The sequence below is a fragment of the Lethenteron reissneri genome, chromosome 2, assembly GCF_015708825.2.
Source record: "Lethenteron reissneri isolate LAM-NWPU_2019-01 chromosome 2, ASM1570882v1, whole genome shotgun sequence".
In the NCBI taxonomy this organism is placed as follows: Eukaryota; Metazoa; Chordata; class Hyperoartia; order Petromyzontiformes; family Petromyzontidae; genus Lethenteron; species Lethenteron reissneri.
This window is the reverse complement of record NC_083780.1, coordinates 7,541,838-7,560,448: the sequence shown is the minus strand read 5'-3', so window position 1 is coordinate 7,560,448 and position 18,611 is coordinate 7,541,838. Positions and strand designations below refer to the sequence as shown.

General features: G+C 48.4%; 1 protein-coding gene across 1 annotated transcript; it reads left to right on the top strand.

The window, feature by feature from the left end:
• Window positions 1-98: 98 nt before the first annotated feature.
• On the top strand, window positions 99-16,424 carry LOC133341778 (17-beta-hydroxysteroid dehydrogenase 14-like). The gene is given in 10 exon segments (XM_061550494.1): window positions 99-132; window positions 218-250; window positions 253-311; window positions 3,452-3,518; window positions 5,539-5,567; window positions 5,569-5,631; window positions 6,641-6,745; window positions 12,359-12,426; window positions 14,245-14,341; window positions 15,014-16,424. Coding segments are annotated over 10 exon segments (720 nt in total). The 3' UTR covers window positions 15,179-16,424.
• Window positions 16,425-18,611: the final 2,187 nt, after the last annotated feature.

Sequence of the window (18,611 nt, the reverse complement as noted above, 5' to 3'; positions counted from 1 at the left end):
TTTTGTTTTTTATTTGTTGCGGTTGCACCCGATTCAAGAGCCGAATGGCTCACAGGGCTATACCTAATAAATGAACTTAAACTTGAACTCTCCTTGCCATGCAGGCCTTAATAAATGCTTACTCACGACACTGTCACCCAACAGTCTATGCACGCAACACGAGGGATCTTTGTTTTCCAGTCCAGGTATGTGTGCGTGCGTGTGGTATGTGTTCCAGTCGGGGCAGGCAATGATTTGGAGGCCGAACTCAACAGGGCCCAGGCGAAGCCTTCTACGTGGCGTGTGACGTCACAAAAGAGGAGCAAATAAAGGTGCGTCTTAAGATGCTGCGGGTTCACTCGTAGGCTTACCGCGTATTGCACGATGTTTTTTTGCCGCCTGTTGGTGATGCGGACTTTTGCGGCAGTGACCATTGTCAATGTGCTACGCTGATGAGTCCGAATGATGACGAAACCAATCCACACAGCTGCGTCTATCATTTCTCCACTGTTGCTGTCGGTCGGCCAAATTTTGCTCAAATTCGTTTTGATGGTGTCCGAAGCCAAGAGGACCACAATGCACTTCTTCAGGAAATGCTGATGGATTTATGCATAATGCGGCTGTGTGCTTTGCTCACGCATGTTTGCATCTTGTTCGGAACTCGTGGCGACACACGGATTATCTTGTCAATTTGGGGATTTGTTTGGAAATTGGCTGTGCAGGAGAGAGATTTCACCAGATTAAAGGCTTGAGTGTATTTATTTCCTGGCACGCAGTGATTTACCCCTCTCCCCGGGGCTGTTTGTTATCGGTCGCACTGATTCTTTATTATCCAACATCAGGGACTGAACGACAAGATATGGATAAGTATAGTTCCCCCTTCACACCGCTGTTTTCTTAAGAGCTGTTGTCACAGGTGTACCCTGTGCCATTTGTCTCTGTCGCTGCTGCTGCTGCAGTGACTCACGAGTTGTCGTGACAGGCTGTGCACCTGTGCCGTCTCGTTTCTGTTTCCCGTGTACTCTGGTGCATGCTGGGTCAACAGCTGCTCATTGTCCCTCTGCTCATTTTAACGTACAGTCCCTTCTCCGATAACGCGGTCGTAGTTGCGATCCTGCAGAACAAAAAAACATCGCGTTATAATGAATAGTATGCAATATGGGGTACAGCGCAGGCCGCGATAACGCGTGAGATGCGTACGCGGGCTGAACGAGGACTTGAGGCGCGTGGGTAGCATCTAGAAGCATCCAGCAGCATCCCAGTGCCTCGTGCGATGCTACGCCGAGGCAGCCGTACGACCGCTTATTCAAACCTCGCGCGGCGTAGCTCTGTTCACTCGATCGGGTTATATCCAATTTTTTCGTTATATCCAATTTTTTCGTTATATCCAATTCGCGTTTCGAAAAAACCACACGTTACAGGAGAACACACCGTACAAACACTTACCGAGCGTAATGCAAATGCGACGATGGACGACGATGCTCAGGAATAAAATAACGGAGCGGCAGAGTCAATGAAGGGAACGCGTCCCGAAAGCACGTCCACTGAGGAGATGGAGCGATGAAATCGGCTCGTGCGGAGGTGCCTGGTGGATTGTTTCATCGCGAGATCGTGATGGGTGGCGTCAGCTTTCGGGAGTGGGGAGGCGGGGGGAATCCATCCAGCAGTGGATTGATTATAGCTGACATAATGATATAATTCTCATCAGGCATGATCGTAATTATAATGCACTTATACTGGGAGGAACCTCCTGGTTCCACCAGCCCACAGGGGATTATTGTGTCCGTCCGCCGTGCATCCAAAAATGGGAGGGGTGGGGAGGGGCTGGGTGGGGAGGGAGGGGCTGGGTGGGAGGGTGGGGAGGGGCTGGGTGGGGAGGGTGGGGAGGGCTGGGTGGGGAGGGGCTGGGTGGGAGAGGGTGGGGGGAGGGGCTGGGTGGGGAGGGTGGGGAGGGGCTGGGTGGCGAGGGTGGGCTGGGGTGGGGAGGGGCTGGTCACCCGTGGTGCCTTATAAAACTCAACGTTTAACCTACTCACGCCGGCTTGTGCCCGCCCTCACAGTCGGCCATATTTGCGGAATACACCACGCCGCCGTTGACCCTGGCCATTGACCGAGCAACCCAACGTTCCTACTAGCTCCCTCCGCAGGAATGTGTTTTCTCCAGGAAAGCCACAATGTGTTATTTAGGAGGGTCCTGCTACTGCTGCATTGGGGTTTTTATTTAAGATGTTTTCAGTCAATTAATAATGAGTTGTGTGGAGAAAACCCACGCCTTTGCGCGAGGGGGCAACGCTCTATCTCCCGCACGGATGGACTAAACAGATGGCGATTAGTCCACTCGCTGGACCGCCTTCTCCTGGCGAACCAATGTTTGAAACGAAATAACGCATGATGTAATTGTGAAATCCATAAACCTCTCTGATTAGGAGCAGTTTGTTCGAGTTTATAAAATGTTGGCTGGGTCGTCATTAACCCTCCGTTCCCATGGGGGCTGTTGCTGTAAAATGACCGGCGCACACCACCAGAGGGCATGATAACCATGATCACACTGAGCGGGCTTATTGTATGAGTGTTTTACTTATATAAAAAATTTACCTATTGTTTTTATCATCATTTGTAGCAATCTAGATGATCATTGATGCATTATCATGCAGTAAAATAGTATTACACACTTAACAATCTCCATTCTTGCATATTTTCTAATGTCCGTGCTACTTGCCTTCAACAGTCCCCACTTTGACCAGCGTGGTGAAGTATGGTCAAAATAACACCCTCACAGCTTGCATCCGGAAGTTTGACAAGGGTTGTTTCAGGTCAACAGTTGTAACGTTTTGAATTTAAATTCTGCTCAAGGGTTAACTTGGTCCATCATCATTGGAACCCTCATTTGCCAGTAACAAAAATATGATAATTGGTTTTTTAACCCTTTTATCTGGCAACAAAACTGACACCTTTTTTACAAGCAGTCATGTTTGCATGACCACATACCTGCAGTCGGAAATGCAACAAAAAAACATAACGCTGATAATGTATGCACTGTCCTTGAAATTGATTGGTCCACACCCGAGACAGCTTTCTTTAGAGCCTAGTCTCACTTGGTGTTGGACCAGATGACGCCAAAAGGCGCACAACTCAAGGACATCATGCCGATGACCTCAATAAATTAAATTCCACTGGATAGGAAGTTAACCAGTGGTTGTCATATGAACATAATGGGCTCTGTCATAGTAACGTGGAATTTCCATTCCACCACTGGCTTCACCACCGGCTTGGGAAGCTAATGGAAAAAGCACCGGTGAGTTATCATTTAAGAGTTTGTGGGTGCCCACACTGCATGTTGAACTTCTTTCACACCATACTCAGCCATCCACGCTAATTGTATGTGCGGGTGCTCATCTTGAACGTTCAGTAATGGTGACGGTGGTGATGCTTACGTACGTACGCATGCATGCGTGTGTGCCTGCCTCTTTAGAACCTCATCGATGTGACGGTTCAGAAATACGGCCGCATCGACTGCCTTGTGAACAACGCTGGCGTGCGTGAGTACGGCACGGTGGCACTGTCGGGATATGCAGTCACTCTTAACACGGTAGATGCGTTCCTGAAAAGTTCCGCTGAAGCGAAAAAAAACGCGTTAAGCGAAAACTATTTCCCCCATAAATAACGATAACTTTGTCGAGATACATGACTATGCACACGCAGTGCGATGGCGGGACAAGTAACTGAGGGCAATTACCCTTGTTGAACGTGGTGGTGAATGTAGTGGCCCCTAGTGGATGCAGCAGTCAATTATTTCCCCTACAATGTGGACCCAAAATCATCGATTCTGATACCGTAGTTCGTCGGTCAACGTTTTTAAATCCGTTCCCACGAAAACTACCGTTAACCCAAATAATTGCTAATCGAATTCACTCGTGAGTTGAAAAACAAGTAAAAATCACTGATGAGTTAATGAGTTAATGATGACGTCACCCTGCTGCTGCTCTATATAAGAACGGGAGACACAGCAGAGCCTCACCATTCTGGCGAATTGCCCGATAGATGCTGGATGCAATTACCACGAAACGTCCGTACTCAAATTGTAAATGTTGTGGTTTCACGCTTCAACACACCGGTGGGCTAAAGCAGTGAACTATTTGTCTTTTGTCAACGTGACACTTTTTACTGATTGGCCGTGTCGGTGGTGGAGGGTTACGACACATTTATAAATACGCGATCTAAACCCAAAAACGTTGATTATGAATAATATTGGTCGCGAAAGCCTACGTGTTAAAAAAATCACCGAGTCTGCACAAGAGAGGCAGACGGCTTCCACTGCCAAAACACCAAACGCAATGAAAACATAGCCAGTCGGGGTCTAAACGCTCATAAATGGGCTTCGCTGATTGGCTGAGGGCGTGGCTCAGCCCCGCTTACGAGCCCTCGGATTGGCCGAAATTTGGGTCCGCGTGCATATGACGTAAACGTACCGTTAGTCAAACATGTTGATGTTCGGCGAAACCATGGGGTCCTGTGGGAGGCGAAACGTTAACCGAAAAGCCGTTAACCGATGTTACTGTTAACCGAGGGACCACTGTACGTGCGTAGTTTGATACATGTGTCGTGAGCTTAGCAATCGATATTAGCGAATCATCGCACTCATACTGAATGCAACCTAAATAAATAAGCAGATGTAATTCCACCTTGACAACTATGTCTCCGAACATAAAAACAGTAGATTTTCATACATCCCGTCGGCCACACTGCCTTCTGGGAGTGCATCTTATCTCAGCAGCATTGGTTCAATACAAGCAAACTCTGGACCGGTTTCAACATTCAATCTCTTATCAGCAGAGTCAGGCTTCATCTTCTTGGTTCTTTCGGTAAAGTCACGTAGAAGGGAAATAATAAAATAATAAAAAATTTCACATAATAAAATAATTCTCACGACGTTTCGGCCACAACGCAAGCAGCCGTCCTCAGGTGAAGAACAGGGCTGTCGGACGCTGTCTTTCCGACAGACCTGTTCTTCACCTGAGGACGGCTGCTTGCGTTGTGGCCGAAACGTCGTGAGAATTATTTTATTATTTCCCTTCTACGTGACTTTACCGAAAGAACCAAGAAGATGAATCCTGCAGTCACGAAAGCTTCAATCTGGAATGAATGCAGCAGGCATCATGGTCTGGATCGAACCCCCGACCTCCTGTATACTAGGCGAGGTAGTAACATCTCTCTAACTTGCGGCGTCCAATATGTTTTTTATATATGTTTTCCACACTCATTGCTCACCTCCGATGCTACTAATAATTTAATTGCAAGGTGAATAAAGCGCCCAAAGTCCAATGACCATTTACGTCACTTGCAGCGAGTTCAACACAGGAGCAGTGTTTTACACGCATAGTTTCAAAGTTGTCGAAAGCTATTGACTCGAGAAAAAAAATCCGTTCTTGATAGGTGTGGATACCTTTAAAGTGGGTAAAAATCTGAACTTTAGCAATATTTGCGCACGTGCGACATAAAGCTGCGTGATGTAAATCAATTTTTGTTCAAGGTTTACAAAAAGCGACATCCGCGTTTCAGATCCACCTCCTCAGAAGACGGACGACGTCCACAGCGGAGGATTTTACTTCGCTTCTGAACTTGAACCTCGTCAGCTACTTCCTCGCTTCCAAGGTGACGGTGCAAACCTCACAGAGCCACGATTGCTTCTGAAACAACGGCGCGTACAGAGTGGGGGGGGGGGGGGTGCAGTTTTTGTGAATCGTTGTAATGGAGGGTTATTTTGCCGGGACGGAATGTACAGCGCTGAATCGCATCAGAGCGTGGCTAACAGAGAAACAAAATTAATCGATAAATGCCGACTGGGTAAAACAATTACACGGCCGTGTCAAATACAAAAGATATGTAATCACTTATTAACGCAATAACCTGATTAACATAATGAACATAATTATGAACAGAGATGTGTGAAAGTGTATTCATTTGAAGTGAAATCACGAGGAAGACCCGGGTAATGCATTTTTTTTTATAGTTCAAAAATAATAGTTAATTATAATAAAAATGAACTAATTATTATTATTTAATTGGACAGAACAATGCCGTTGCCGTACGTCGCAACCAAGGCGATAATACTAATTTATGAATACAAACAATATTTATTTACCCAGCAAAGCCGCACTGAGTTTCGAAGACTCTTTCCTTCTGGTGGGTCCCTGTGTTGGGAGGTTTGGCCAACAGCCACAAGCGCGCCGTGTGTTTTCGCGCAAAACTACCGTCATTCTGACGTCACCACGGCGCTTGTGCCAGGCTATGTGCACGTTAAGGCTGCGTGAACACCCACGCGTGCGTGTCTTGCGCCGCCGCCGGCATTGCTATCGCGCAACGGCGCGTTTGCACATTATTAGCGCGTTGTTCAAGTGTTGTTCATGCGTTGTTCATGCGTTTTTCAGTGTTGTTCATGCGTTGTCCACGCGTAGTTCACGCATTGTTCACGCGTTGTTCACGCGTAGTTCAAGAGTTGTTCATGCGTTGTTCAAGCATTGTTCAAGCGTTGTTCGTGCGTTGTTCAAGCGTTGTTCGTGCGTTGTTCGTGCGTTGTTCGTACGTTGTTCGTGCGTTGTTCATGCGTTGTCCACGCGTTGTCCGCGCGTTGTTTGCTTGCTCGTGTCACGCCCGTCCGCAGTACGCGCTGCCGCACCTGCGCAAGACGGAAGGGAACATCGTCAACGTGGCGAGCCTGGTGGCCGTGATCGGGCAGAACGACGCCGTGCCGTACGTCGCAACCAAGGTGGGGGGGCTGTTGAGGTTCCGGAGTCGGAATGTTTATTTATCCTGCAGGAAGAGGAATCCGGTGATCTGTAAAGCTCTACTTCACAGACGTCCGGCAGAGGTCGCAACCGGGTACCCGATACCCGTACCCTACCCGATACCCGTACCCTACCCGATACCCGTACCCTACCCGATACCCGGCTACCCGTACCCGTACCCTACCCGATACCCGAACCGGGTACCCGATACCCGTACCCTACCCGATACCCGTACCCCACCCGATACCCGTACCCTACCCGATACCCGTACCCTACCCGATACCCGTACCCTACCCGATACCCGTACCCTACCCGATACCCCGATACCCGTACCCTACCCGATACCCGTACCCTACCCGATACCCGTACCCTACCCGATACCCATACCCTACCCGATACCCGTAACCGGGTACCCGATACCCGTACCCTACCCGATACCCGTACCCTACCCGATACCCGTACCCTACCCGATACCCGTACCCTACCCGATACCCGTACCCTACCCTACCCGATACCCGTACCCTACCCGATACCCGTACCCTACCCGATACCCGTACCCTACCCGATACCCGTACCCTACCCGATACCCGGCTACCCGTACCCGGTCGGGTACAGGTAGCCGTTTGCGACCCTGGTGCGGTCGGGTACGGGTACGGGTAGGTCGTGAGTCACTGGTGAGTAACCGTTTGTCACTCATTTCGGGTAGGGTACGGGTACGGAACGAGTACCCGTACCCGACCGGGTACGGGAACGGGTACGGGTAAGGAATCAAAACCCGTTTGCGACCCCTGACGTCCGGTAGGGGGCAGGTCAGAACGTGACCACAGCAAATGATACGACAACAACGCAATAGGAGTGCAAATTGTAGGCAAGGTAAACGAATCGCTTTAAAAATATATCTACAAATAAAAGAAAACTATGATTTTACCTTACTCGGTATAGCCCACTGAGCCATTTGCTTCTTTTTCAGAAGCGACCTGGCCACAAACGATAGCATGAACGCCGCTGCATTTCCCGACCATGAACAGCCAAAACGTCTCCCCCCGCGTTCGACTGGAATGCAAGCATGTGCTTGCAAACCCGAGGCCTACATGACATAACGTCTATAGTAAACGTTTTTTTCGGGGGGGCAGGGGGTTAGATTGCGTGAATATAAATGTGTCTTCTTGGTTCTTTCGGTAAAGTCACGTAGAAGGGAAAAAGTAAAATAATAAAAATAAAACAATACAATTATTTTATTATAAAAGTATTTTATTATAAAATTATAAAAATAAAACATAATAAAATAATTTTATAATAATATATTTTATAATGTTTTATTTTTATTATTTTATTATTTCCCTTCTACGTGACTTACCGAAAGAACCAAGAAGATGAATCCCTGCAGTCACGAAAGCTTTAAATCGAGGCAACCAATCAGTGAGGTTTGTCACGTTAAACAAAACGTGCCGATTGGTTACTACTTGAGCACACCGGTGTGTGTTGGGGAGGAAACTCTGTTGGTATTCACAGTTCGAGTGCGACGTTCATCTGATGTGATCAAAACCTGCTTAGCTTCCCTCGAGATCTGAGATGATAACGTCTTACACCAGATCTTCCTTGTATGTATCTTGAACTTCTTTCGCACCCTACGTAGCCAACCATGCTAATCAGAGGTGAGGCTGTTTCGTCCCCACCTGAACGCGCAGTGTCACTTGCTGTTGCAACTTGAAAGTGCTGCCGATGACTGCTTTGGATGGCACGCGCCTCTGGTTAAAAGTCGCATTGTCAGACAATGCTGCCAGGTCTTCTTGGTTCTTTCGGTAAAGTCACGTAGAAGGGAAATAATAAAATAATAAAAATAAAACATCATAAAATAATTCTCACGACGTTTCGGCCACAACGCAAGCAGCCGTCCTCAGGTGGAGAACAGGTCTGTCGAGAAGACAGCGTCTGAGTGACTCTGTCTGTGTGTATTTTATTATTTCCATTCTACGTGACTTTACCGAAAGAACGAAGAAGATGAATCCCTGCAGTCACGAAAGCTTTAAATCGAAATTTAACGCTGCGAGGCTTTTCGCTGCGCCGGTGGCTGCCGTAATTGCAATTCAGTCACTCATGGACATCTCAGGTACCCTTGAATGACAGTGTTGGCATTTGTAAATTGTCATGCCGTGGCAATGTGTAAATTCCAGACGAGTCTTAACTGGCATGTCTTGGCATGCTTCTTCCTGTCCCTTGTCACCTGTGCTCATCGCAGGTGGGGCTGAATGAAGTCTCCCACCACTCGTGTCTCGCAAATTGCGTCGTTCATTCATAAACCTTTCCCGTACCCCATGTCCTAAACACAACAACAAGCTATTGGGAATGTGTGCAAAGAGCATTACAAAGCGACTCGTGTTTCAGAGTAAACAATGTCAAGCCTCCTGGTACAAGCAGGAATTTAATTAAGTCCACTTTTACAAATAATAACGTGTTCAGTTTTAGCAAAGTACCTACATGTGGTTACTTGGCACATTGACATCCGTGGATTTTGTCTCGTGTGTCTCTTGGACACACAGAGAGTGACGTAGAAGTAAGGGAAAGGTTGCACATCGAAGCACACCTGATGATGGAGCTAGTGATGAGAAGGAAACTGGCACGAAATGTAGAATGGACAACAGTAGGAACTATGATAATTGTTTTTTTACCCTTCTATCTGGCAACAAAACTGACACCTTTTTACAAGGAGTAATGTTTGCATAGACCGCAATACCTGCAGTCATAATGCAAACAAAAAACATAACTCTGATAATGTGCACTGTCCTTGAAGTTGATTGGTCCACACCCGAGACAGCTTTCCTTAGAGCCTAGTCTCACATGGATTGAACCAGATGACGCCAAAAGGCGCACAACTCAAAGACAATGCACAATGCGTGGCATCGGTTTTATTTTATTATTCATTTCTGTTTTTCTTGAGTAAGAGTTTCATTTTTATCACATTGGTATTTTAAATTAAAAAGTGGAAAATTTAGAATTCTTTTTTTCACGAAAATAAATTGTCACGCACAACGAATCTGTGTGCAAAATGTCAGCTCGATTGGATCACGGGAAGTGGGTTTAAAAACGACCGAAAGATTTGCACGGTCGTAAGCGCGCAAGCAAGCAAGCAAGTGAACTTAATATAAAGGATTTAAAAAGGACTGTTGCTCCATATTCCAGCCTATGGTCACCTTCGATTTAAAGCTTTCGTGACTGCAGGAATTCATATTCTTGGTTCTTTCGGTAAAGTCACGTAGAAGGGAAATAATAAAATAATAAAAATTAAACAAAATTCTCACGACGTTTCGATTGCAACACAAGCAATCGTCATCAGGTGTGAAACCCACAGCAAGAAAATTTTGCTGTGGTTTTCATCCCTTGTGCCGTCAGGTCGAGCTCGACCTTGACCTCTGGTGACATCCACGATCAGACTTTGCCATCCAAACTTGTCTCTCGCTGCCACTCGTAGCTGGGTTAGTGTGTAAGGCAAGCGGTGTTATTGATGTCTTCCACCCACGTCCTCTGAGGTCGACCTATACCCCTGCCAACTTCTCCATTCCCATTATGTAATTTTTCGTTAAAAGTGGAAGTGTTGGTGCTGAATGTGGCGATTTAAAAATGTAACAAAAATGTAAGTAATGCAAGCCGCTTAATTTTTAATTAGAAAAGCACACATATTTAAAAGCACCTCGTTACTACGAGACTGAAAAATTGCCACTGTAGAACTTGTTGTACCAGAGGCTTACTTACCGGGCGCATTTATAAGCGCTTTAGCTTCACAGACACGGTGGAACAGAAGCATGTGTGGGCCCAGTAATTAATTCGCATCTTCTGAAAACATCCGCAAACTCCCCGCTTTCCCCGAACAAATCTCGATAATAATAATAATTCGGGCTTGTATTAGCGCCCTTCGTCCAGTGAGCAAGCGACGATCATGAAGTAACACAGTGAGCATAAAACAAACCTGACATTACGAACAAGATGATGAAAATGAAAGGCAAGACCCTCATGATAAAATCAGGCAAAAAGCCTTCCTGAACAGGAAGCTTCGAGACTTGAAGATTCCACAATTGAAGGAGATTTCCTGAAGTCTCAGGGGCAGAGCGTTCCATAGTCTAGGAGCTATGCAGGGCCAGAACCCGGTTCCTCCATGGAGGAAGCCCAGCCGAGCCCCTGGAGAAAAAAATAAGTCATATTTAAAACTACTTAAAAAAAACACGCTTTAATGAAATGTACCGTACGAGTAATGGCAGAACTCCACGACTCCAGGAAGTGGCCCCGAGGCTTGCCACAACGTCAGTGGCCGTTGTGATTTACAGCCAACGTCAGTTGAGCGTGGACAATTAGACCCAAGCCGAAACATAACATGTAAAAAAGATTGTTTAAAAATACGTTTTTTATTTTAATGATAGAATATGGTATTGTCATCGGTATGACATGCGTTTACCAAGTTTGCAGTCGATACGACATTGGGAAGTGGGTTAAAATTGAGTTACAAGATTTGAGGATATGACAATAGACAGAATTGAGGATACGGCAACAGAGTGAGTTTATCAAAAGCGTGTAAAAAATGTTTTAAAACATATGTTTTAGATTTTTATGATAGAATATAGTCTCGTCATCAGTGTGACATAAGTATACCAAGTTTGCACTCGATAGCACATTGGGAAGTGGGTAAAAATTGAGTTACAATATTTTTTGAGGATACGACAACAGACAGAGTGAGTTAAATAAAAGCGTGCAAAAAAGTAGCATGAGATCCGCAGACCCCACAGAGACCTCTCGATGGAACGTTGGGGCTAAGAAATTCACGTCGGCAGGCGAAGAAATTCGCGAATGTGAATGGCTTCGGTGTCGGTATATGTAGTCAAACGAAAAGCATTAGGGACGGAATGGTAAATCGATTCATCGAATGATTACGATTTTTTTTATCGCGCAATACACGCATTGAATCATATTTACACCGTACAGTCCAATTCAATGCGTATATGAATATTAATGAAATTGCCCATGGGGAGATATGTGGGCTTGGGGAAGGGATGGGAGGAGCGGGGTAATGAGGGGGTTAATTGGGGTGGGAGAGGGGGGTTGCCAGACAATACATCTCTACACAATTTTAATTGACTAAAATTAAACTTGACTCTACCCTGCGTGTTTTTTATTTTATTTGTGTGTATATATTTCACAGATTCTTACGTGGCATGGTAAACATTGCGAGCGTTCCCCTACGCCCTCTGCCTTATCGGAAACGTGACGTGTGTGTGTGTGTGCAGGGCAGTAGTGTAGCGGTTAGCACGGCGCTGTGCTATGACCCCCGAGACCTGAGTTCGATTCTCGCTCACCGCCACCGATACCAGTGACGATTATCTGAATGGGTCCCGGGACTCCCCCAGGTGGATTCACCCTCAAATGAGCATCTGGTGCAGTGGTGTTTAAACATCGCCGCCGGGGAGACAAAGGCGGCCGGGCGTGGTGCTGGCCACCCAACCCCCTCGTGTGCCGTGCCGGTTTTCATAGGTGCTGCTCGCTGACAGCACTTGCCCAAAACAGTCTGTTAAGGCTTCACGGGGGATCTTTGTCTTTGCCTCCGTCAGGGCGCGATCACGGCCATGACCAAGGCGATGGCGGTGGACGAGAGTCGCTACAACGTGCGCGTCAACAGGTACGGCCGCACCTCCCCGCGCGCGTCACTCACACCTGGCCGGCTGGCCAGGTGTGGCCAGCCGGCCAGGTGTGGCCAGCCGGCCAGGTGTGGCCAGCCGGCCCGCCCGCCCTGTCGCTCTCCTCCTCCTCCTCCTCCCGTGAACCGTAAGGAGGGTCGGCGGGTCGGCTAAATGGACGACGACAAAAATAATCAAGTTCTGAGATGACGATGAGTGAGTAGGTAACTCCGCGTTGTTGTTGTTGTCGTTGTCATCGTTCCGTCCCTCCGGGGAAATCGGAGTGACTCCGCAACGGATGAGCGTCGGAGGTTTTGCGGAGGGCAACGGCGCTTCATGACAAAGTGTTATTTCGAGGAGGAGCGTTTGCGTGCCTGCAATAATAACCAGACACACCGCTCCTATCGCCCTCCACGTCACACAACACCTCAGCTCAGTCCCTCAGCACGGAATCCACCACAAACATGGGGGCGCCGCGGTGGTGAGATGTGAGCTCCCTTGTCTGGTATGCAGGAGGTCGTGGGTTCGATGCTGGCCCTGACTCGTGCTGCATATTTGGAGTTTGCGTGTCGTTCTCTCTCTTTCTCCCCATGGTTGCATGGATTTTTCTCCAGCTCGTCCGGGTTTTTCCCTCCACATTTAGAATCAACACGCGCTTAGAGTATTTGGCTGCTATAAAAATGTCCACACGATAAGCCACTTCGTGGGGATATCATTTGTGATAGGCAGTTCGCTTCTGAAAAAGAGCTCTACAGTTCAGTGGGCCTTACCTCGTAAAATACAAAATTGTTTATAGTTTCACAGTTTATACCAGAAAAATCTGTGTAGGCCGAGTTAAGCCTTAAGTTTCAAACAGACACACAGACACTTGCACCAAAGTCATTCGTCCTGAGTACATTATGCACAAAAACACTGAAGCCTCTCCGTTTATTTGACGGTGACTCTCAGGCGAGAGGACCGACACGCATGCAGTTCTTCAGGAACTATTGATGGGTGTCTGGCCATGCAAATGTTCATCTTTCGGCTAACAACGTGCCGCTGCTTGTACGTATGCTGAACTTCTGTCCCAACGTATGTAGCCAAACGTGCCAATGGGAGTTGCGTGGAGGTGCGCTCCGCCGCATACCTGGCCTCGGGCTGCGGTCCGTGCCAGACGGACAGACCCAGCGGAGCTCATTGACAGCCAGTGGCGGTGCAAGTTGCAGCCTGTCGTCTGCAAACTTCGCACGTGGAAGCTGATGAGAAACACGTAGGCTTTCGCGACCAATATTATTCATAATCAACGTTTTTGGGTTTAGATCGCGTTATTTATAAATGTGTCGTAACCCTCCACCACCCGACACGACCAATAAGTAAAAAAGTGTCACGTTGACAAAAGACAAATAGTTCACTGCTTTAGCCCACCGGTGTGTTGAAGCGTGAAACCACAACATTTACAATTTGAGTACGACGTTTTGCTGGTAATTGCATCCAGCATCATCGGGCAATTACCAGCAAAACGTCGTACTCAAATTGTAAATGTTGTGGTTTCACGCTTCAACATACCGGTGGGCTAAAGCAGTGAACTATTTTGTCTTTCGTCAACGTGACACTTTTTTGCTGATTGGCCGTGTCGGATGGTGGAGGGTTACGACACATTTATAAATAACGCGATCTAAACCCAAAAACGTTGATTATGAACTGATGAGAAACGTCGGCGCTCGGAGACGCAGACTGCGCGCGTTGACCCCCCGCGTTGACCCCCCATTCTCAACGGCGTTGACCCCCCCCGTTCTCAACGGCGTTGACCCCCCCCGTTCTCAACGTCATTACCGTTGCAGCATTTCGCCAGGAAATATCTGGACCCCGATGTGGCAGGAGTTCGCCAATGGAACCGACAACCCAGAGGCGACCGTTAAAGGTGGAGAGAATGCGCAGGTGAGAGATCGCACGCGACTCGACGACAATTTGGATTCGTCCGTGAAGAAGGAGGCCCGAATTTCGCTTGCTCGTGCCACTGCTGATGGAAGAGATTCTTCTAGGAGGTGCTCTCTCTCTCTCTCGAGAGAGAGTATTTGGCCTTCTCTTCCACGCTGGCCAGACGTCTTGAACGAAGATGGAGTATCTACAATGGACACGACCACCACACGTGACTTGCCAATTGGACTAATCCTGCTGTGTACCCAGTTGTGCACGGGAATCGAATTCGGCGACCCGAGTTCGATTCCCGCTCACGGCCAACACCAGTGACGATTATATGAACCGGTTGTAGGCCTCCCCTAGGGCCACTCAGTCTCAAATGAGTACCCGGTGCGGTGTGTAAACACATCGCCACTGTGGAGACAAATGCGGCCAGGCATGGTGCTGGCCACCCACCCCCTCGTGTGTCGTTCCGGCCTTCATAGGTGCTACTCGCTAACGGCACTTGCCCCAACAGTCTGTTAAGGCTTCAAGAGGGATCGTTGTCGTTGGTGTGTGTGCGTGCCCCGTGTGTGTGTGTGTCCGTGCACGCATTTTCGATTACTCATTGGCGCCCTTCCGACAAGCAAACCAGCATCAGAGGGGGGATCTGTGATGTCTGTTTGCCCACCTGGACCCTTCTCATCTCAGCTGCTGGGACGCATGGGCACCACGGAGGAGAGTGGCAAGGTGGCGCTGTTCCTGGCGGCGGACGCCACCTTCTGCACGGGCATCGACCTACTGCTGACGGCCGGCGCCGAGCTCAACTACGCGCGCAAGAACCAACGGGAGCCCCGCTCCAGTAACTACGACTGATGGGTCTTCAATTGTGGCGCCACGGTGGCTAGGAGATGTTAACTACCTCGCCTGGTATACAGGAGGTCGCGGGTTCCACCACCATCATCACCACGGTGGCTAGGAGATGTTAACTACCTCGCCTGGTGTACAGGAGGTCGCGGGTTCCACCACCATCATCACCACGGTGGCTAGGAGATGTTAACTTCCTCGTCTGGTGTACAGGAGGTCGCGGGTTCCACCACCATCATCACCACGGTGGCTAGGATATGTTAACTTCCTCGTCTGGTGTACAGAAGGTCGCGGGTTCCACCACCATCATCACCACGGTGGCTAGGATATGTTAACTTCCTCGCCTGGTATACAGGAGGTCGTGGGTTTCGATCCCGACCCTGACGCCTGCTGAATATTTGGAGTTTTCGTGTCTTTCTCTCTCACTCTCCCCGTGGTCGCATGGATGTTTCTCCGGGTCCTCCGGTTTTTCCCTCCACATTTAGACTCGACGTCACCACGCGTTTAGAATATTTGGCTGCTGTAAATTTCCACGTGATGATTGGCCACTTCGTTGAGCAAGAACTATGTAGCTCAATGTGGCCTTAGCTGGTAAAATAAAATAGTTTAGTTTAAATTGGACTGGCCGAATGGGAACCAGGATAGCGACTCACCCTGTCGTCACCTCGGCTTGGCAAAAATTGTCACGGTTTCGGGATGATGATTTTATTCAGTAACTCGATTCTGCGCCCCGGTTCGAGCTGTCTTGATTATGTCACTGGTGTTGTTCTGTCTGATTCGTCACACGAGCAACATTTGCACGTGATTTGCATGAATCGTAAATGATTGATTCTCACTTGCTTGAGATGGTGGATGTATTGTGATCCTAATAATGCACACATTTGAACACAAAAAAAAAACATTTCGTCTTAACCTAACTGTTGAACATTCTAACGCAGGTAGCGTTTTCCTGCTGAGTTGGCACGGACAATACATTCGGCGATGTTGGAGTCTGATCTTTGTGCAGTGTTGTGGTGAGTCACGAGGGAGGCATGTGTGGTGTGTGCACGTGACAATGCAGAACTTTGTAACCACGATTCACAAGGTTAAGCCACAAAGGCCTTGCACGCGCCAGTGCCATTGGCAACGTTTTCCATGTTTTGGAAAATTTACCTCGATTCTTCACTCTTAATAAAAAAAATTTACCCCGCTGCGTTTTTTGTCAAAGTATTTTCCACGAAGTAACCGGAGTGCCGAGCCGAGCGAGGGGAATTCTCCCTTTGACATAACTGGCACGGTCGTCCAAAGCAGGGGTTGGCAAACTCAAATAACACATCAACAACAACAACAACACCAACACAAACCCCCTGCTTAATATATCAAAGAGCCGCAGCAATGCACGCGTTGAATACACGACGGCGGTCCTTAATAAACATCGTGGAGAAGCAGTCCTTGGAAAGGGCCCCGTCGCTTGCGGCTTCGGAGCCGCGGGTTTTTGCCGGCTTCCCTTGGGCCAGATCCGCTCGGCTCGACAAGAGCCGTTCGGGCTGGCAGCTGAGCCCGTGAGAGCCGTTCCGCGCTGTTGTTGTGTACGGGTCAAATAACGAACGGCAGACCGAGGCACGTTTCCCGACGACGTCTACACTCGATGGCCGATGGAATTTAAATTAAGCGTGTTTTTTTGTTCCATGATGGAGAGGAGCCGGCTAATTGACTCTGCTGTTTGACATATAAATACGTGTCTTGTCGACCCAGGAAAATCAACAACGCCGAGTCCAAAGACAGGGAGGTCACGCGTTGGGGACGTTTGGTCCATCAGCAATACCACTGTTATTTTTAGCTCTGGGGTGAAAGCGGATAACACCCGCCGTCAGCACAGATTGAGAACGTACGATTGGCTCCACTTGTACTCCAGACAAGAAAGCACTGTCACGTGCAACAACAACAACGACACCCGAGAGCCAGTGTTCGTATGTCACACGTGATCGTGATGAGACGGGTAATCCTGGATAGCGCACACTGGGTCCAAATACTTTATTTTTTAGCAAGGCTCCCGCGACAACGGAATGTGTCGGCTTTTGTAGGAAGCTGGTGACCACGAAGGGAACTCAGTCCAGACGATGGGGGCGGCACTGGGGTCGTTGGAGAACATCGAAACTCCACGCAGAAAAGTGCCCGAGTCGGAATTGCAACTCGGACGCTTCTAACCGCGAGGCACGAGTGTTGCCACTGTAATGCGTGTCTTCTTGACTGAATACTGGTGGTTTAATTCAATAAAAAAAGTATTTTATTTTACCAGGTAAGGCGGGCTGAGCTATGTAGCTCTTTTTTTTAGAAGCGACCTGGCCATCGAAAATGATAGCCCAACGAAGTGGGCTATCATCACGTGGGAATGTATAGCAGCCAAATACTCTGAAACGCACGTTGATTCTAAATGTGGAGGGAAACGCCGGAGGACCCGGAGAAAAATCCACTCGACCACGGGGAGAGACACGCAAACTCCAAATATACAGCAGCAGGCGTTAGGGTCGGGATCGAACCCACTACCTCCTGTATAGCAGGCGAGGTAGTTAACATCTAGCCACCGTGATGATGAGAGAGAGACGCAAACTCTAAATATACAGCAGCAGGCGTTAGGGTCGGGATCGAACCCACTACCTCCTGTATAGCAGGCGAGGTAGTTAACATCTAGCCACCGTGATGATGAGAGAGAGACGCAAACTCTAAATATACAGCAGCAGGCGTCAGGGTCGGGATCGAACCCACAACCTCCTGTACAGCAGGCGAGGTAGTTAACATCTCCCAGCCACTGTGATGATGAGAGAGACGCAAACTCCAAATATACAGCAGCAGGCGTCAGGGTCGGGATCGAACCCACAACCTCCTGTATACCAGGCGAGGTAGTTAACATCTCCTAGCCACCGTCATGATGAGAAAGAGAGAGACGGAAACACAACAGTCTCATTCTTTTTCCTCCTCCGTCTGGCTGCTGATGTAGATGCGGAGCAACGAACTACAATGTCACATTTAGGTGGTGGTCAAGCACGGTAGCAGCGGAGTAGTAGTGCATCATCATCGTCGTCGTCGTCATCGCTGTGATGTCTCCTTTGTGGATGGGGACATTATTGCGTCGATACACGTTGCACTGCCACGGTCTGTCCCAAGGGTGGCACAGTCGGGTTTTTTACAATCGGGTTTAATTGTCTTTATATTAAACCCGATCATCTGAGATTGGGAGAAATCCGGTTTAATTGGTTCTAATTGCAGAACCGCACTTATCAACGATGGGCTTCATCCATTCCAAGCTCAGGAACTCACTGGCGGTGCCCACGATTGTGGAGGAGAAGCTCGTGTTCATCACGACCAACCTGCCCACCCGCATTCTACGACTACCCCGTGCCCGACGCCCCCCCCCCCCCGAGTACGATAGCAGCACCGACGAGGAAGCAGCCTAAGCCTTGGG